General features: G+C 37.6%; 1 protein-coding gene across 1 annotated transcript; it reads left to right on the forward strand.

Moving 5' to 3' along the window:
• Positions 1-10,112: 10,112 nt before the first annotated feature.
• On the forward strand, positions 10,113-15,045 carry FABP2 (fatty acid binding protein 2, intestinal). Its single transcript, XM_011977597.1, has 4 exons — positions 10,113-10,238; positions 11,429-11,601; positions 12,629-12,736; positions 13,179-15,045. Exons 1-4 carry the CDS (start codon positions 10,172-10,174, stop codon positions 13,227-13,229), a joined length of 399 nt encoding a protein of 132 aa, XP_011832987.1. The 5' UTR covers positions 10,113-10,171; the 3' UTR covers positions 13,230-15,045.
• The last annotated feature ends 6,720 nt before the right edge of the window (positions 15,046-21,765 follow it).

Below are 21,765 nucleotides of genomic sequence, written 5' to 3' on the forward strand. Positions count from 1 at the left end.
GAGCAACCACTGATTTCGATCCTTTTACAGCTACACGAGAAGTTGGTGAAGAATTGAATGTCAACCATTCTATGGTCATCCGGCATTTGAAGCGAATTGGAAAGTCGAAAAAGCTTGATAAGTGGGTGCCTCATGAGCTGACCAAATATTTTAAAAATCATCCTTTTGAAGTGTTATCTTCTCTTATTCTATGAAATAACAATGAGCCATTTCTTGATCAGATTGTGATATGCCACAAAAAGTGGATTTCATACAACAGCCAGCTCAGTGGTTGGACTGAGAAGAAGCTCCCAACCACTTCCCAAAGTCAAACTTGCACCAAAAAAAGGTCACGGTCACTGTTTGGTGGTCAGCTGCCGGTCTTCTGATCCACTACAGTTTTTGAATCCTGGTGAAATCATTACATCTGAGAAGCATGCCAAGCTAATCGATGAGATGCACGGAAAACTGCAGCACCTGGAGCCAGCACTGGTCAACAGGAAGGGCCCAGTTCTCCACAACGCCTGACCACATGTCATACAACCAGGGCTTCAAAAGTTGAATAAACTGGGCTATGAAGTTTTGCCTCATCTGCCATATTCATCTGACCTCTCGCCAACCAACTACCACTTCTTTAAGCATCTTGACAACTTTTTGCAGGGAAAACACTTACACAACCAGCAGGTTGCAGAAAATGCTTTCCAAGAATTCATCGAACCCTGAAAGCATGGAATAAACAAGTTTATTTCTCATTGGCAAAAATGTGTTCATTGTAATGGTTTCTTTTTTTTTTTTTAGACAGAGTCTCACTCTGTTGCCCAGGCCAGAGTACAAAGGTGCAATCTCGGCTCACTGCAACCTCTGCCTCCTGGGTTCAAGAGATTCTCCTGCCTCAGCCTCTTGAGTAGCTGGGATTACAGGCACATGCCACCACGCCCAGCTAATTTTTGTGTTTTTAGTAGAGACGGGATTTCACCATGTTGATCAGGCTGGTCTCAAACTCCTGACCTCCTGATCCGCCCGCCTCAGCCTCCCAAAGTGCTGGGATTATAGGCGTGAGCCACTGCACCCAGCCCATTGTAATGGGTTCTATTTTGATTAATAAAGATGTGTTGCAGCATAGTTACAAAAATTTAAAATTCATGGTCCAAAACCACAATTACTTTTGCACCAACCTAATAATATAAGAATTAAAAGAGGCCTTTATATTAGAGAGCCCATGGATGATAAAATAATAAAGAAAATTACAATCTCCATAACCCACAAACTTGGTAACTTAGACCAACTGGATGAATTAAAAGACACAACCTATTAATACTAAAACACAGGAGAAATAGGTATCTAAATATATTTATATCTATTAATAAAATGGAATCAATACCTAATAACCTTACAGAAAACTTATATATTCCAAAAATCTGACATTCTGTCATGTTATTCTAACTGGTGGGATTTGAGGATTTCCATTTTGATAAGAACATAGGTGAGTCGCACACTTAATTTTAGTGCTCATTGGTCAGGAAACCTATGTCCACTATAGGATACTACTGCAGAGTGATGCGTTATGGAGAATTTAGACAAGATAATATGATTTTCAGAGTTAAAGGAAGACTACCTGTTTTATATACAGTAATTCCTCATAATATCATAGGGGGATACAATATTTAAACTTTGGGGTATCCCCAGGTATAATTCTTATTTGAGCCACATGTGAATTTCAGACACAGAGGCTTCCCAACTTTGGTGGCTTTCAACAAATGTAGAAGTTAATTCACAACCTATTTTGTGGAGGCATAAAATTCAATGAGCACTCATTTAACCTTTTATTTTAAATATTATTTTTGTAAACTTTGCATTTCCAATTAGGTGAAATTTTAAACCTGTTTCAGTTCTTATCCACTTTTTTTTTTTCCCCTGAGATGGAGTCTTGCCCTGTCAGTGGCATGGTCTCGACTCACTGCAACCTCCACCTCCCAGGTTCAAGCGATTCTCCTGCCTCAGCCTCCCAAGTAGCTGGGATTACAGGTGCCCGCCACCACGTCTGGCTAATTTTTGTATTTTTAGTAGGGATGTGGCTTCCCCATGTTGGTCAGGCTGGTCTTGAACCCCTGACCTTGTGATCTGCCCACCTCGGCCTCCCAAAGTACTAGGATTACAAGCCTGAGCCACCACGCCCGGCCTCTCCACTCTTTTTAGGTGGAGGGGAGTAAGGGTTGCTTTAAGTTAGGAGGGACTCCCATTTACCCAACCCATTTGTGTAAATTTCTTCCTTCAGAATTCTTCAAATCAGCATCACCATTGTTAAAGGCCTCCCACACAGCAATAATTGTGCTACAGGGTTTTACGAACATGAAGTTTATGTTTGGCTGAATTAACCTCCTTGCTGTGGCACAAGGGGGCCATAGGTGTTTTCACCAATTATGAAGCGGGTTCACTGTGCAATGGCTACCAACTTTTCTGAGTACAATGAGACCAAACACATTCATACATAAATTCCATGAAGTGAATGTATTACTTACAAATAGCAAACAAAAGACAACAGAACTCTAGGATTCAATATGAACCGCTATCACAAGATCAGGAAGGCTACCCAGAGCAGATGGATGGAGTTTTGACCATAAATGCTTCACTTGCACTACAACTGAGGGACCCTAGAAAGCAGCCCACCTTGGGTTTTCTCCCGGGATGTGGTTTGCTGGACACACGCATTAAAGGCCATTCTGTTTCGAGCAGGGACTATAAGAGCCTGGGCTGTTCTGACCAATGTCACCTGATTATCAGGATATTGCATTCCCAGCATATCATACAGTTATCTTGAGAACTACCAGTAAGAAAAGGAGGAAAATGGCCCTGCACCCTTACAACTGAAGGATCAGGATGTTTGTTGTGACAGAGGCACAGACAGTAGCGACAGAGTGTTCTTGTGAGCCATCTACTAGTTCTCTTGACCAGAGCATGGCACCTGACTGCTTTTCTCTTTCCTTTCAACGGAAACTGTTTCAGAATATTTTGAATATTTTGAGTTTCTGCATCTATAGAGTTGCGGCACATGATCACTGGCAGTGTAGACTCTCTGCATGGTTAAAGGAAAGAGTTCAGGAGGCCACCAACCCACATTGAAGGAGACCACCTAATCCTTCAGAGAGTGCCACTCCATCTTCCTGGGGTTAGCGCCACATGCAGTAAGGCCATTATGTCTAAGGCCGTCAAGACTTGCAGTCCGAAGGTTAGACTTTTGACATGCTGAGAAGCAGCAGTGATCAGAAAAGCCCACACACTCGCTAGGAATTTTTCAATGAAAGCAGCTGAGACGCTTCTTCATATGCTTCAGTAGGGGCTAATATCAAACTCTTTATTCCCATTTTCTTTACTCATCAGTGCCTGAACCATGAGGCACCATAGATGTATACCTCATCAGGAGGGTGTATGGGACAGCAGCAAGGGGAGCAGCAGCACAAGAAACAAACAAGGCCACTACTTCTGCCTACATAGTAACTATTGTCTTGGAGTGTACAATAATTAATAATGTTGACATGGCTGCCCTAAGCATACAGAGATGGTGACCAGAGTAGATGCAGGGACTACAGAGATACAGCCTGATTCTTGCTAATTAGGACTTAAGTGTTGGCTTATGTGCTGTGCTTTTGTTCATTAATAAGCCAGGGCCTCAAAACTGCCTGCTAAGCACAGGTCAAATGTCATGCTGGGGTGCAATTAAACATTCATGTCTAGGAGATGAGAGCAGTTTAGTATGGGAGAAGATGACAACACCTGAAGACCACAAAACACTGTGCAGACCAAAGGGAAGGCCCATCGTCAGCTCATGGTTCTGACCCAGGTGACTGCTGATGTGTTACGGAACCATCAGCCGACAGCAGGTAGATCAAGTTGAGCTGGTGTCCTGCATGAGGGTTGGTCCATTCCATTTGTGCTGCCAATTGTTTCAATAGCGTCTCATGCACCCCACTGGTGAGGAAGGAATTAGCATCCTACATTTACTGGTACCGTTAAACACATACATCTATTACTAAACAGATAAGCCAGACATCAGTTATTAATTACATATAGGAGGATGGTGTAAGCTCCCATAGCAATGTCAATGGTACAATGACATAAAATAAGGGCCAGGATGTGCATTGGGTTTGACAACTAAAAATTCATCTATGACCTTAGTGAGTAGTTTCAGTGGACTGGTGAATATGAAAGCCACGTTGCAGTAGATTGAGGTATTAATGAAGGATAAGCATGTGAAGACAAAAAGTACAGATTATTTTTTCAAGAAGCCTGGCTATAAAGAGAAGGAGAAAGATTGAGTAGGTTCTAGAAATGTCAACAGAATTTAGGTATCTTCATGTCTAATGGGAGAGACTTGATCGTCTTCACATCTCACCTCACCCAAATAAGCAAATAAACAAAAAAGAAAGAGGGGGTAATAAGAAACAGGAAAAAAACAAACACAAAACCAAAAAAAAAAAAAAACTTTACGTGTGACACACTATTGCAATTTCAAGCCTTGCTTTCCCTTGACTGAAACTGTATGTGTTTATCTTTCTGTTTATAATGTGGCACAGTGCCTAGACCATAGTAGGAATTAAAATATATGTTGAAAGAAAAAAGTGGGTTGATATGGTTCGATGTTGTCCCCACCCAAATCTTATGTTGAAATGTAATCCCCAATGTTGGAGGTGAGACCTGGTAAGAGGTGAGTGGCTCATGGGGGCAGATTGCTCATGAATGGTTTACCATTCCATTGACACTGTCCTCGCAATAGTGAGTTTTCATGAAATCTGGTCATTTAAAAGTATGTGGCACTTTCCCCCTCTCGCTTGCTCCTGCTTTTGCCATGTGATGTGCCTGCTCTCCTTTGTCTTCTGCCATGATCGGAAGCTTCCTGAGGCCTCCCCAGAAGTACATGTCACCATGCTTCCTGTATAGCCTACACAATCATGAGCAAATTAAACCTCTTTTCTTTATAAATTACTCTGTCTCAGGTATTTCTTTATAGCAATGCAAAAACAACCTCATACATAAGTGTAACAACTAATAGGAGTAAAGAAAGTAATAGCAGGTAACTCTGTAATTGAGAAGGCATAAATTGAGGGAATTGTTTGATGGTTTATTTCCTCTGAGAAGTAATGTGCAGGTTGTCTGCTGAGGGCAAGGGTAAAAGGCTACAGGAGGGTGATTAAAGGCACAGCCATTGTTGCAAATGTGGAGGAAGCTGATTGAAATACACAGAAGTCTTGCCAGGGAGTGCTGATAATTGGTCTAAGACTAGAAACCATGCATGCCTAATAGTAGCTAGGTCAGTGCAGGAAAAAGTGAGGGAGTTTTAAAATTGGAAACAGGGTATCAATTGAATAGAGAATTTAAATAAAACAGGAGGGGGCTTTAACTTGAGAGAAAATAGAAGCAACAACTGAGAAAATTTCTCTCCAAGCCAATAACTAATGTGCAGGAGAAAATAAAGGAGCTGAGAGCATGGAAAGCTGTGGTCAGAGTGGCATGTTAAATACAACAGAAGGAGCAGCTTTAATGATGAAAGATCACAGGACACAGCCCTGGATGTAAGTGGATAAAGCATAAAAGAAGTAAAGGTCATTAGATATGAGGGGGTTAAGGAGCTGTGAAGCCAGACTGACAAGCGGCTTATCCACATGGACTTTGAGGTCACCCAGGATGAGGGCAGGACACAGATAATGGTGAGCCAAGTACCAAGATTTTCAGTGATAGATGGTAGATGATAATGCTAGAGGGAGTGGATGGCAGATAACAATGATGAAGTAGGCTGGACCACAGCCAAATGGGAGTGGCCTCAAAAAACAGTATTTTATTTGGAAAAAGGCAGAAACATACTGGTTTGGATGTGGCAGTAGGGAGCTATGATAATGCAAACCCATCTCTTTCTTCCTGTGGTATGAGGGGCACAGGAGATGAACAACCTCCTATCTACATTGCTTGAAAGGGACTCATCATTTTGGGAATAAACACAGACTAGTAAGAAGGAGTCATAAATCCTTCATGCAAAATCATTCAATCGACACATGAATCTTCTAAAATGGCTGTTTTCTTAAGCCGTTTTGTTATTAATGAGAATTAGTAAGCCACACTCACCACTCTATGGTAGACATTCTTCCGCACACTGCTGTACATTTATAATCTCTTTGAAAGAAAACCAACCAATCATCCCAGATACAAAATCTAAAACCTAATTAAATAGGTCATCATATTTCTAAAATTTATAGGCTAATCATTAAAACAGAATGAAATAAGCTTTGTCGGCCAACTTTAGAATTCTTTCTCATTCCCCATTCACTGCTAGGGATTTGACAGTAACCTTAAGACTTTCCTGTTACCCCTTCTATCTGTCCCTCAAATCCTTCTCTCATATAGCTCTGATAGAGACTTCTATTTTTTGACACACAAAAAGCTAAACAACTTGAGATCAAAAAATAGGATACACAAATTCTGAGATGATTAGAATATGCCTTAAAATGCTATTTCACCATAAGGATATATGAAGAATAATACTCTACAAGCACACTCCCTTCTATTATACAATGAGGTAAAAGGATTTTTTGATCTCTAGAACATTATTCCTTTGAGATGAGATTTTAACACCCTACTGCCCTTGCTAATGATGTCGCTGGACTTCATGATAACAATATTCCTTTGGTTATTATGAATCAGCTGTGTCTTTTATGAGCTACTCTGAGACCTTTAGAAGGTCTCACCTGAGAGAAGAAGGGTTGCCTGACTCAATCTTGGTAGTTCAAGGCAAGAATCTTTGAGCAATCAGCATTCAAGCTGAGACCTGAAGCAGTAGAGGCATGGACATTCAGGGGACTGGGGACTGCAAGAAGTTTAATAGATCTAGATCTTGTAGTACACAGTAGGGAATGGAAAAAGCAACTGGAGATTTAAGTAGTAGCTTTGTAAACCATGCTAAGGATTGTGGTTTGTACTTTCCCTTGGAGGAATGGAATAGGGATCCACAGGAGTTTCTGCTGATTTCCACTTCTTCCAGACCACTCCGTGGGCGATGCTGACTGCAGAGCCCAGAGACAGAGTGTATAGCTATAGTTCTACCTCCATAGCATCTGCATTCACATGCACACATATACTTAGTCCACTTATGACCCCGAACTGCAATACTCGAGTCTTTTAATACTATCAAAATGGAAAAGAAAGGGCTGGGTCTGCCCTTAGCTGGTTGGCTCAATCATATCATCAGTAGGAAAGATCTGTAGGGAAATTGGCCCCTAAGTTCTGTTTATTCTTTTCTAGATGGACTACAGATAAGTGATAAAAACTGAGGAGCTAGAGTCGGGGAGCTGGAGAAGGAAAAGTGTAATGTTAAAAATATAATCTGAGCATTAAGGAAAAAAAACCACTGATGCCACTCTACAGAGATTACAGGATGTCCTACCTAACGTTAAATTAGGTCACTGCCACTGATATAAATTTAAGACTGAAAGTTTAACATGCTTATTTTGTTACCAGGCTTGTGTGAGAAGCAGCGTTGTTTGCTTTCCGTTGATCCTATTTGGATCCTTCTGTGAAGCCTAAAGTGGCCATGAGACACAGGTGAGGTCATGGTGAAAATGGTAAGCCATTTTAGTTTCTTCCTGCCAACCTTCCTTCCTGAGTCAGGCACTTTCATTTCAATCGCTATGAGATCACATAGTGGAAAGATGTATTCCCAGAGGGTGATACAGTGCAATACTATCCTTAACAGGCAAATCCAAGGCATAGCCAGTCCCAAGTGGATCACTAGTGCAAATCATAAAATACCTAAGTAACTTTTAGGTGACTTTCTCATAAACACCAGAACGACATGAGTTTTCTTAACAAAATATCACAGTGGTTTGAGACCTAGGATGCTTCTAAAACATTGTTATTGCTCCTAGATTTCCTTTGTCAGAGAGTTAGGAGAGAAACAGAGGTTTAGTGAGTACCTTTTACTGTAAGTTGTTCAGGTGGGTGCTTTATGGAATTTGTTCATAAAATATGCATATCAGGTATTATTATTGTCTTCATTTTATTGATGAGAACACTGAGGCTCAGAGAGGTTGAGTAAGTAATCTGACGAAGATTCTGCAGAGTAAGTATGTTTAGTCAGCACTGAAGCCCAAGTCAACGGGTTTTGTTTCTAAAACACATGTTCTTTTCACTCTACCACATTTCTATTTCAGTGACAGATATACCTATTTTTCTGACCTAGAAAGGAAGATTGGATTCATTCTCCATAGGCTTCTGAGTTCACAAATCACCATAACCAGTCAACTACCTGAAAGACTATTAGTCCTTAGCTTTAAACAAACTTTTCTACTTCCCTCCAAGTTGAAAGTATATTAGGTTGATTGCTCCCAAGTGATAAGGTTTTAATTCTCTGAAAAAAGAGAAAAAAATCACAATGTACTCAATTTTGAAAGTAAAGCTTAAATTATGAATGTAAAGGACTTCCCATTATGACCTTTGTCCCCAGCTCATAAGTGTGTATGTGTGTTCTTTTTCGTTCCTTTTTTGACATTTAAAAAATTATTTATCTTTTAGAGATGGGGTCTGTCTGTTGCCCAGGCTGGAGTGGACTGGCATGATCACAACTCACTGCAATCTCCAACTCCTGGCTCAAGAGATCTTCCTGCCTTAGCCTCCCAAGTAGCTGGGACTACAGGCATGTGCCATTATACCTGGCTAATTTATTTTATTATAATTTTTAGAGTCAGATCATCACTATGTTGCTTAGGTTGGCCTCAAACTGTTAGTTTCAAACTCCTGGCCTCAAGTATTCTCTTGTCTCAGCCTCTCTAATAGCTGGGATTACAGGCAAGAAACACTGCACCAGGCAACTCTTTTTCTTTTTTAATGAAATAATAGAGTTAGTAGAAAATAGTTTGCTTTTTAAAGTGCTTACTTAATAAAATAAAAAGTGGGCAACTCGAAATAAAAAAAATCAAACAATATCAAAGATGTTTAAAAGATTTTTAAAAATCAAAATATAAAATAATACCAAAATTTAAAAACCGGGATTCTATGCCCCAATGTTCTGTTCAAATCTGTTAGATTTATCTTCCCTTGACCCTAAGTAATATCTTGGGCAAGCCCTAGAGCTTCTTTCCTGACCCTTAGTTAATAAGATGTTATCTGGTCACATTCAATCACAATAATAGACTCATTTTAGTAATAAACATCTTAAGACTAGTAATTAAAACTCTTTACTTCACACCAAGTTTCCTCCCCAAGCTTGGCCTGTTCCAGGTTGGCAACGTGAAGTAGGGAAAGGAGAGATATGGTGACCTTTTCTTTGTACCTTTCTAGCTACCCTCTATACCCTAAATACACATACATACTGAGCTGTGGCTTCTGACTCTACTGGGTTTGGGGATGAGAGGCAGTGAGACTGAAACGAAGGAGTGGTTTTAATTAATGGCACAGCTAAAACCGGATTTTGTTCTCTCTGCACATAGCAGATGTTTAAAGCTAATTCTTTCATGCAAGTTTTTATACTATCCAGCCTCATTTGTACCTCTTGAAATTTTGCTCAGTGGCCTATCACCATTCAGGATCAAGACAAAAATTAATGAGCACTTATTGCGTGTCATGCACTGTACCAAGTGCCACGATATTTATCCAAACTCCTGGCAATGCTAAACACAATGCAAAAAGACATATTAGAAAACGAATCTTATTAACTAACTTTTCAACTGTATTTCATCATAAAGTCTTACTTTATAAGATAATTGCTGCCATGAAAAAGAGACAGGTCATGGTCTCATTTCCCAGATGTTATCTGACTTACACTATAAATTATATTAGCTCCAACACAGTGTGCACTTTGAACTTAGAAAAACAATCTTCTGATAGCATGCATTCTAATTCTTGAAATAAGTATGCCCACAAACTGTAGTTGAAGACAGAATAGGTATGCTTCTCATGTTTTAATTCAGTTGAATTTCAGAAGATCTCAGGAATGTACAGAATGAGAATTAACTAATTAAGAATTAATTAATAAGAATTCTTATTAATTAATACGAATTAATGGCTTGACATAGAGTAGTTAGGTGATTTCCTGAACTTTAAACTTCCACATCACAGTATAGGGTTGGTTCTAAGATAAGAAATATAATAAATTCTTGCCCAAGGACAGACCTGAATCTCTAGTTGCCTGGAGGCTGACTCAACTGAAATCATGGCGTTTAATGGCACTTGGAAGGTACACCGGAGTGAAAACTATGATAAGTTCATGGAAAAAATGGGTAAAGACTTTATTTCTTTGTGGCTTATTCTTTGCTTTCTTACAAACATTTTTCTTTCTAACTCCTAAATCTCTAGGAGATTACAGATAGCTTACGGATAGCTCCTAATGTGGTAGTGAGGATCCAGAAGATGTTCAGAGGAGGGAAATCATATTCTTACTTCTTACATTAGGAAGAATCCACTATCTCACTAATGGAAGAAAAGATTCTTTTAGTGCTGTCCTCTGAAACACACCAAAAAGATCCAGATATGTTTCCCTCACTCTTTAACTGAAAAATGACTTTTTTGTTGTTTACAGTAAGAAAATGGCAGTGTATAATGATAACTTCCAGATTTGAAAATGTTAAATTCTAGGAGATGGAAAAGCAAAGACCATATAAGAAAGTAATGGAAAAAGGTTCTCTTAAAATTTATAGCTCTGAATAAGTTAGATTTAATTCTTATTTCTTCTGACTTACAAAAGTTTTGGAATAATCTTGAGAAGCTATGTATTTTCTTCAGGGAGGCTTAATTTAACTGATTTATAAATTGATACCAATACTCTGGCAGCCCATATACTACATAAGATAGGCAAACTAATTTGTGTCATTCCTCTAAAATAAAAATCTGCATCAATTATAGCTTACAGTTTAGGAATTCTAAGTTTAAATTTATAAAATTTGTAGATTCTTACAGTGATTTTGGCTATAACATTTGCTAATTTTCTCATTTTTGTGTCAGAAATGCCACAAGAAACAAAGAGAATTATGAAGTTCAAAATTTTAAAGCCACTATGAAAAACAAAGGGGCATTTAAGAAAAAAGAATACGGTATATGTAGAATTAAATATGTGCTTCCTCATAAATACATGAATATACATTTTAATCCTTCATTTGATATTTCTAGAACTTAATTTACTTAACACTGAAATGAACAGTTTGTTAATCTTATTAAAGTTGTTCAGCTCTAAGATTCTATAATTCTGTACTGTACTTAATTTTTCTCAAGTTTTGAAAAAACAACTTTAATCAGTTCTCTTGATCTGATTGAAACTGAACTTCTATAGAAGCAATCTGAATGCTCTTGTGCAAAGGCAATGCTACCGAGTTTTCTTCCCACCCTCAAAATAAACAAACAAAACATAACTTGGAAAAATAAACGCTTCCTATGGGATTTGACTTTATTTTCTCCATTGTCTTACCTTTTGCAGGTATTAATTTAATGAAAAGGAAGCTTGCAGCTCATGACAATTTGAAGCTGACAATTACACAAGAAGGAAATAAATTCACAGTCAAAGAATCAAGCACTTTTCGAAACATTGATGTTGTTTTTGAACTTGGTGTCACCTTTAATTACAACCTAGCAGACGGAACTGAACTCAGTGTAAGAATTTTTTTATGAGCAATGCATTCTTGATTTTTCTACCCAATATTAAAATGATCTCGCTCTATTTCATTGGTTGGTTTAATTAATGCAGGTCTCCTTCATTTACTGAAGAAGCCAATGAAGTTTGTCTATGTTATATATTGCACAAATTGGCAGGGTTATCTAAGTATTATACTTTTATTTTTATACGCATCTGTGAAGAATCTGAATTGAACAATAAGAACTAGAAAAAATATCTTTTGAATGACTGAGTATAGACCTATTCATAAAAAAAATCAAAACTGTGTTTTTAAACAGTACAGCAACAGAAGCTTTTAGAGTTAATATGTAACTTAACTGTAATAGCAATTTAATATGTTGAAATAATAAAAGAAATGGACAAATGAACAAATGAGTGAGTTACCAAATGGCAAGCTTTGATGTAGTGCAAGTCATTGAGAGTGTACCTTTTCATGTTTAAGATAACACATTTTAGGAAGTCATCATTTTCAACAAATTTTTTAAAAACTTTTTTAGCCTCAACATTTTTCTATTTAAATTACATATGTTTGTAATGACAATTTAACTACTGAATGTTTTATCAGTTATGCCTTTCTTTAATTAGTTCCACAATCACACAAATTAAAACAAGCACAGAGTTGTTAACCTCTCTATGAAACTTATTAACCATGTTAATAAGTTAACCATGACTATATTTCTGGATATGTAACATGAAAGATTCAGAAAGAAGCCCTGCTCATCTGCCTTAAAATTCAGCATATGGAAATTATTTAAGAAAACAAGCATAATGGTTATCAACACATACTCTGTAGCCCAATGGTCTAGGTTCAATCCTGACTGTGACTTTAGGTGAATCACTGGGCCATTTTACAGTCTCCTCTTCTGTAAAGTAGGATAATAGTATCAATTTCATAGGGTCACCATGAAAATTAAATGAAAAAGTGTGTCTACAGAACTCAGAACAGTGCCTGACATGTGTAAGACCTTAATAAATGCCATTATTGTTATCATCACTATTATGTAGGGGACCTGGAGCCTTGAGGGAAATAAACTTATTGGAAAATTCAAACGGACAGACAATGGAAATGAACTGAATACTGTCCGAGAAATTATAGGCGATGAACTAGTCCAGGTGAGTTGTAACATTTATAGCTATTTTCAAAAGGCAAAAATTACTACAAAACAATAATTTTTATCACTGCTGAGCTAGATCTTCAGTAAACAGACTACTTCTTTTCTCATAAATCTTACTGATTTAAAAAATATTGTATAGCTATTTTCTGATGCCTATTTACTAAAGAGAACTTATATATGTCAAATGATCAATGCCTATTTTAACTGAAAATGTAAACGACTACAAACCAACAAGCGTTTTAAAATGGCTGTATCCTATATCTGTATAAAATCTTGCTATCAAGTACAAGAAAAAATAGTATAAACTCATACTCATATAATATATATAATATAAAAATAGTATAAACTCATATAGTATAAAACTATAATAATACCAATATTTTTCTTAATTTAGATGTAAATCTTAAAGATAAATTCTTCTGTTTGTTAACACCTTTCAGACTTACGTATATAAAGGAGTAGAGGCCAAGAGGATCTTTAAAAAGGACTGAACATTATTCTTGGAGCACAGCCCAAAATACAAATTGGACAGAAGATCTATATTGTATCAGAACTGTTTCTTTCACCCCATCAAGTATAAGGTTACTGACTGATTGGTCCTTTTATAAACATTGGTATATTTCCATTCGTGCCAAAGCAAAAGAAGTAAAAGCTAATTAGGATTTAATTTGTTTTATATTCTCTAAGACATATATTTACTAAAAGAATTTGTGACATTTTAAAAAACAAAAATAAATATTGTGTCCATGTTGCTTTATATGTAGCCTTGCCTTTTAAAACAAAAACTATGTGAATATGAACTGACAGATTGTTTTGGTAGAGAGAGGGTCTTCCTCTGTCTCTCAGGCTGGAATGCAGTGGAGAGATCATAGCTCGCTGTAACCTCAAACTCCTGGACTCATGCCATCTTCCTGCCTCAGCCTTCTGAGCAGCTAGGACTATGGGTACACTTCACCATGCCCAGCTAATTTTTGTTTTCTTTCCTTTTCTTTTTTTTTTTTAAAGAGATGGGGTCTTGCTATATTGCCCAGGCTGGTCTTGAATCCCTGGCCTCAAGTGATCCTCCTGCCTCAGCCTATCAAGTTGCTTTTTTTCTTTACATTTGATAAACTGAAAACATAGGTTGCATATGACTCTTTAACATCTTGCACTGGTTGTGAATAATTTTCTGGCACTGGTTGTAAGTAATATCTATTATTATAAAAATAATATATGCTCAACCAGAAAACTTAGAAATAAGAAACATAAATGTAAAATAAGTATTTCCATAACTCATAATCCAGAGATAATTGTCATTCTGATTTTTACAGATATCCTCCCAGTCCTCTTCCCTGGGGATAGATATTTCCCAATACATACCACTTTGAATAGGATGACAGGAAATAAATGATGTACTAAGTTAAATTAAATTATTGTATTACATTTTTCTACATATCAGTGATTCTCAGGCTTGGTTGAAAATCAGGATCATCTGAGAAACTTAAACAGTTTCTGCATTCTTAATCTCCACTGTTATTCTATTCTATCAGAATCGCTAATAGAACCAAGAATTCTAGAAAATTTCCTGGTGATTCTGATGCAGCCTGTCCACTAACTAGTCTTTGAGAACAATGGAGATATCAGTTATCAATGTTATTTTTAACCACCCCCTTTCTTTTTTGTTGTTGTGGTGGTTTTCTTCACATAAACATATACACTGCCAATTTTCCAGGGCTCAAAAAATTTCCTTTTATTCATATTTTCACATGACATACTATTTTATGTGCTTCATGTAATTGTATTTTAGCAGGGCATATATTAGGGGATGGAGAGAGGGGTCAAATTTTTAAGCATTTGCAGCTGCAACTCTGGACTTCTGACAAATTCTTTTTGACGCTGATGCAGATAACTGTTTAACATTTACATAGCTCTTACTACTTACCCCACACTGTTCTAAGCAGTATATACATATGACACATACATTAAAATGTAGGAAGAAAAATGTTTGAGTACCTGATGAAAATGAATAGATTAGACAGTGTGTAATATTTGAAAGTTGATACTGTGTTTTCTCACTTATAAGTGGGAGCTAAATAATGTATACACATGGACACACCAGAGTGTAGAATAATAGACCCTGGAGACTTGGAAGAGTTGCAGGGTTGGCCAGGGGGCGGGGTGAGGGATGAGGACTTACTTAATGGGTACAATGTACATTATTCAGGGGGCGATGGTTACAGCCCAGACTTTACCACTATGCAATATACCCATGTCACAAAACTATACTTGTACTCCTCAAATTTATACAAAAAAAAAACCTTAAATCTATGTTCATTTTATAATTTCATAAAAATCCTCACATAGGAAATAGTAATTATTCAGATTTTCACATGCTTCTCTTCATAAAAGCTCAATATGCTTCTATCCCTCTAATCTTATGTGTCTACCATATACGAATCAGGAAAAGGCAGGTATTAATCTCACTGGAGAGAGACAAAGGCACAAAGAAGTTTATTATCTTGTCTAATATTGTACAAAGTCCATGATGAACAGAAGAATTAAATGTAGGTCTTGACTTTCAGCCTAGATCATTATTATCTATGCTATTACTCAGCCTGTTATAAACAAAAATATATTAAGAAAAAAAAATGTGCTTAATTCCTCAGTGGCACCCAAGAATAGCACTCTAAATGAGTCAGGTCAGACTGTAAAATAACGGTACTCAGTGATTAGACACTTATCTATTTCTAGTCTCATTGCAGACTTACTTTTTTCACCGTTTATATCCTTTCTAGAATTAAATTTCCACTATGTATTAGTATTGGAGAGCAGCCTATTATTTGTTAAGTGACTTCCATTTCAATAACCCTTTTTTGGGAAAACTAACCTTGTCGTTACACCACCGCGGTTGGCCAAAAGAGGATCCCTGACCCAAGAGCAGCCAATCGACCACAATTGGGCCAGATCATGAGCTCTGTGTAGAAGGAAAAATAACAACTAACTGAACCCACAAGAACCTCTTTTTAGGGAGTTTGAATTTGAGAAGTACAGAGTTAATAGTTGATAGGAAGGAAAAAAGCTTAAGGAGGACAAATAGAGCAAACAGTAATTAGAAGTCCTGAGTACCTGAAACTATGAACAAGCAGAAACCATAGGGTAAACAGCAGAATGTTGGGGCAGTCAGAAGCAGTTGGAGTAGTAGAAGCTGAAATATTTACACATGCAATACGGTATCTGGGATTTGCTTCAAATTGCTTTCTCCCCAGTCTAGGGTTGGGGAGGAAGATTGATACAAGTTGGCAATTCTTGCAGCTGTTGCAAAGTGCCTGACACATAACCCATGATAGGTTCACTGAATAGGAACATAGGAATTCATTATACTCATCTCTGTAGTACTTTTGTATGTATTTGAGATTTTCCATAACAAGAAGTTAAAAATATAGTATTTACATACACGTATAACTCCAGAATCCAGCCACTTTCCATCACTTCCACTGCTATCACCTTAGTATGAGACACCATTATCTTTTTCCTGGATTACTGTTGTAACTCTCTAAAAAGCCTACAAACTTCTACCTTCCCCACTCCATCCCTTTAGTCTCTTTTTCTACACAGCAGCCAGAAGGATCCTAAATCTGATACATCACTTCTCTGTTCAAACTGCTGCAATGGCTCCCATTTTCACTCAGAGGAAAAAGCCAATGTTCTTACAATGACCTGTAAGACCCTGAATGATCAGATCCCCTGTTACCTATCCAACACATGGTCCTGTTTTTCATGAAATATCTGGGGGAAGCGTGTTTAAAGCAGAGGAAACACCCTGGAGCAAAGACACCAAGGCAGTAGCAAGCCTCATAAATTTGAAGAAAACAGCCTGGAAAGAGTCCCCAAGATCACCCAGAGCTGACCAAAAACAAGACCAATGTTCAGGAAATACAGGCTGATTCAGCTTTCCTAAAATTTAGGAATGATATAGTGAAAGAGACTGGGTTTTAGAATCACAGACTTGCCCAAATTCTTGTCTCCCCATTTACTGACTAAAATTCAAGTTCTGATTCTCAATTTTTCTCATTTGAAAAATGGGGAGAATATAATGATTTTCTGAGCTTGTTGCTAACTGAGGTATTATGTATAAAACATCGAGTGTAATGCCCAGCACACACCTGGTACTCAAATGTAACACAAACATGTACCCTTCTCTTGTAGAGAAAATGGGGCAAAGTGTATCCTGAGCAGATGGGAAAACTCGTTTCTTAAAATACCTCTCATGGAGTCTGCATAAGAGCGTGAGCCTTGTTCTGGTAGATGAGAATACTTAGATCCGGTCCAGTCTGAGACATAACTAGCTGGGGACTTTGGGAGAGCCTCTTCATCTCTTTGGAATGTAATCATCTTTAAAATGAGAGGATTGAACTAGATCTCTAAATTTTCTTTCAGTGCTAAGATTCTATGATGTCTCAATAACATTTAGTGATTCCTTCCTTTCTTAAGCAGCCCTTTTGGTGCGGGTCACAGGGGACAGGGCATTAGAATAATGGAAGGTAGAATGGGAAGAGGGAAATATTTACATTATAAAGTATGGTTGGTTTCATGGGTGTATGGCTTATGCAGGCTCAGAGGGCTCTGTGCTCGGTTTAATGCTCTTCTCTTACTGTCCTAAAATTCTCAATACTTTTTGAACAACTTTTGCATTTTCATTTTACACAGGGCCCTGAAAATTATGTGGCTGGTCCTATTCCTATGGATTGATTATTAATAAGTACAAAAGATATTTTCCTATGAGGAACTAGAGAGCATGGCAGTAAGATATCTCTAGGCACCTAAAGAGGGGTGGATGGATGGAAAAGATAGTTGCCTGGGATAAAATGGAAATGAGATAAAGTTATGTGGGGATGGGGAGGGGAAAAAGGAGATAGATGGTCACTTCAACATTATAAAGTGCTTCTTTACCTTTTGCTACTTGCTTTCTCTAAACTATAGTATTAGAATGCCATCTGCTGGCCAAGGATACACTCTTTCAGAGGTTTCCAATGCAGTCTCTGCTGCATTTGTGTCTAGAGAGTGTTCCAGAAGGTCTGATATACCATATTCTATACTTTAAAACGATAATTATTAAATGTTTCTTCAGTTCCAAACTCCATATTAAACAAAGCTAATACAAAGACTCCTCTTGAACTGATCCACTAAAACTGCTTTCATTTATTGAACAAAAAATAATTTTAAAAAAGCACTATGTGCCAGGCAGAAAGTATTTAATGATGAACACTATTGGTAGAGATACTTAGGTCATTAAGAATTTCCTCAAATGGATACAAATTCTCAGCCTCATCTTGGGTCTGAATCAAAGTACCAAGAATAGCATCATCATCTTCAGCATTGGATGGTCATCTAGAGTAGGGTTATACTTTCACTCAGTGTGTGCTAATAATGCAGGATGCTGTATATTGCCTTCAGGCCCGATGACCAACCTTTAGGCTATTGTCTGGAACAGATTTTACTGGAGAATTGACTGGAAAAGAAGAGTATGCAAGACAATGGCAGAAGATGAAAGTTAGGAGCAAACGGTGGAAATCAATAGTCATGGATAAAGCATAGTGTTCCAGAGGGCTTCTCTCATCCATATATATCCCCATTGAAGATTCCATTAGAATGATGGATTGCAAGAAGTCCTCCCTGCCATGTAATCAAGATTACCAGGAATGAAAGAGGGAGCTTAAATAATTAGTAGTTAGAACTGCTGTGAAGTGAAGGAGTAGTAGAACTCTGAAGGAGGACAGGCAAGGAAGTGCTCCCTAAATGTCAGTCCAGTTTCAAAGCCACATCTCTCAGATTACAGGTAGTGAAACTCGTTCTTATCAAACGATTCTGGCACACTCACTATATTCACTGGAGAAAACACCTGAAAGTCAAAGAACAGTACTCTTCCTAAACTTGAAAACAAAATATCCTTTAGGTAAAGGAGTATATGCTCAACGTCATTTCTTGGTTTCAATTTAGAAACTTTTTAACAAGATTTTTTTTTTAAAGGATACTGAAGGGCACAAATGTGACATAGAACTTCCTCTCTTTAACATACACTCGGAACACAGAAACCTCGGTGAAGATGGAGGTTATTTCATAATCCCAGTCCAGACTGTTTGTCCTGCGTGTTCCCATGGTACAAGGTGTTCAACTCCAGCAATACCATTACTCTGAATTCAATCTGCTTGCCTGCCTCCTCTAGTTTGTGAGCTATATGAGGGCAAGGATAGGGTCTTATATCTATACCCTATACTGTATCCCTCTAACACATAGTAAATATTAATGATTGTAATTTGGGGCATGCTGGGCAGCCCCAGCCTCAGAAATCCAGCTTTCCCTATTCTTTCTTATACCCAGAAGATCTACTGAGGGAATCAGCCCTTGTTGTTCTTTACAAACAGATAAACTTATTTTGAACCAGATCACTGTAGCCATATCTGATTAGGTCAAAAATGGCCACCTGATCCAAGGGCAGTCAATTTCTATACTTGAGAGCAGCCAATGATAGAACTTTGTTCAAGACCAATAATTCTCATTAATTAAAACCAGGTAGGGTGTCTGTTGAGAATTTGACTTCAATACACAGGAAAAGTCATTAGCTAGTAATGATGGGCAAAAGTTAAAAGATACAGATGGAAAAGCGAACAACAGAGGCCACGAGGTAAAAGCAGCCATGATAAGTTCTAGTAAACAAAAACTGGATAGAAGAAAAGAGGGGTGAGATAACATTTTTAGATGTGGAAGTAATGAATTATTGCTTCTGGTGGATAAAAAGATAACTTGTTCAGTATAGGCTCCTTGTACTCTGAGTAGCCAAGAATACATATTCCTTTAACTAAATATGCATCAAGCACCTACCATGTGCTAAATATGACATGAGTTTTAGTGGTGGACAAGACTAATCTATTTGGTTTCATGGAACTTCAAATCTAGCTTACCTTAGAATCTAGACATGGAAGACATATTGAACAAGTAAAAATTATTGTGATAAGTATGATAAAGGAGTAAAGGTAGGCTCTCATAGAAATATATGCTATCTTGAATTATACTTTCCATTGAACTATTTTTCATAAGATGCTTGATTGTATGGACTTTCTTGAATTCTTAGAGGGCCTAACTCACATTTCAGACTCCTATCATCCTTATTTTCATACAAATTGGCTCCTACACACAAGCGGGAAATCATAAAATCTAAATAAATGCTTTCTTTATAAAACATAGCATTGACTCAGATACAGTTACATGCAACTCCTTCTACAAGTTAACATTTATTAATACATGGTGTTTCCAATGTGCCAGATATTTTTCAAAGTGCTTTATCATACCAATTCAAGTTCGTCATCACAACAAAGTCTATATAATAAGAACAATTATTGCTAGTCTCATTTTACACATGAGAAAACTGAGGCAGAGAGAGGTTATACAACTTGCCCAAGGTCAACAGCTGTAAGTCGCTGAACCAGAATTTGGACCCAAGCAGTCGTCCTAGAGTCCAAATTCAATTTTACTTAATGTGGTTATGTAGATAAATTTTCATTCAAAATATCATCCATCAAATATGTATTAAGCATGACTTACATGCAGGCACTATGTGCCAGGTGCTGATATAGGTGTTACAGATACGACAAAGAACAAGACGGACAAAAATCCCTGTCATCATGGAAGGGATACAGACAACAAGCAAGAGAATGAAGTGAAATATATAGTACATTAGATGATATAAGTGCAATTGAGAAAAATAAAACCAGAAAGAGGGATGTGGAGTGTCAGAGGTGAGATCACGGATGCAGTTTTAAATAGAGACTCGGATAGCACTGAATAGGTAACATTTGAGCAACACCCTGAAGCCAGTGAGAGAATGAACCATTCTAAGTATGTTTTAGTCAGAGCCCTGGATTTGGATCCTTGAGCCAGTGACAGTCTTAAAAGAGCCTTGGAATTACACTAAGTGTTCCTGGGCTCTGTAATATAAACAGTCTAGGGCTGGATACAGTGGCTCACACCTGCAATCCCAGCTACGCAGGAGGCTGAGGCAGGAGGATCCCTCGAGCCCAGGAGGTCAAGGCTGCAGTGAGCCATGATCATGCCACTGCACTCCAGGCTGGGAGAGACTCTGTCTCAAAAAAATATATAAAGAGCCTAATTAGCATGGCCTATGGGGGCTCAAAGTTTCTAGCTGAGGAAGAAGAGAGTAATGTAACAAAATAAGCATTATGAAACAAGCAACAGACTCCTTCTATCTTTTGAACTGGAATTTCTGAAGGATTATTTTGTGAGGCAACAATACTGAAAACTTTATGAACTCTATTCTTCCCAGTTTCTAGTTGTTATAAAACCAACACATGATCGATATATTTAGTCTGACTGGGTTACAAATTGATGAAGTCATTCTCACAATAGGGAGAGTAGCCTTGTCTTCCTGTGGGGGTCATTTTACTCATTCCCTTAGGTTCCTAGGGAGTACCCTTAATCCCCAGGCAAGAGTCACTCTATGAAAAGAAAGTTGTTTATGAAATTTAGTGTGCATGGGAATGCTGAAGAAACAGAGAAAAACACCACAGATGTACTATTCCTACATTCTATAACTCTGACCACTAATGAACCATGAATCTGTATCCCTCTTAAGTTGATCTAAGTTAGCTTTTTGGTGTCATCTTTTACCTTCTATGTCTCATGCTTTTCAAAATCAAGTAACATTTCCCCAACTTTGAAGTACCTATTGCAATACTCCAACAGCTTAAATGAACAGAACTGCACCTTTATGTGGCCTACTTGCCAACATAGAAAATAGGGGGAAAATACACTTTTTCTTTTGAACTCTGAGAATACTCTAAATTTGTCATTTATTTTTTAAGCATGGGAACATTTTTTCAAAAGAAATCCTCATGGAAGTCTAACAATACCTACACTGTCAACTCTACTCTGCACCTAGAAGAGGGTACAGTAGCTCATTCTTCACGCAACAGTACTTGAGGTTTTCCACTTTCATACTCCTTTCAGGGAGTAAAGAATGGCATAACCTGAGGT

The sequence above is a fragment of the Mandrillus leucophaeus genome, unplaced genomic scaffold, assembly GCF_000951045.1.
Source record: "Mandrillus leucophaeus isolate KB7577 unplaced genomic scaffold, Mleu.le_1.0 Scaffold181, whole genome shotgun sequence".
NCBI classification, from domain to species: domain Eukaryota; kingdom Metazoa; phylum Chordata; class Mammalia; order Primates; family Cercopithecidae; genus Mandrillus; species Mandrillus leucophaeus.

What these genes read in the sequence shown, in the direction of transcription:
- FABP2 (XM_011977597.1), top strand. Translation starts at nt 10,172, where the DNA reads ATGGCGTTTAATGGCACTTGGAAGGTACACCGGAGTGAAAACTATGAT. An exon ending in CAGACGGAACTGAACTCAGT is followed by an intron (nt 11,602 to 12,628) that starts GTAAGAATTTTT and finishes ACTATTATGTAG; the next exon opens with GGGACCTGGAGCCTTGAGGG. An exon ending in TAGGCGATGAACTAGTCCAG is followed by an intron (nt 12,737 to 13,178) that starts GTGAGTTGTAAC and finishes AACACCTTTCAG; the next exon opens with ACTTACGTATATAAAGGAGT.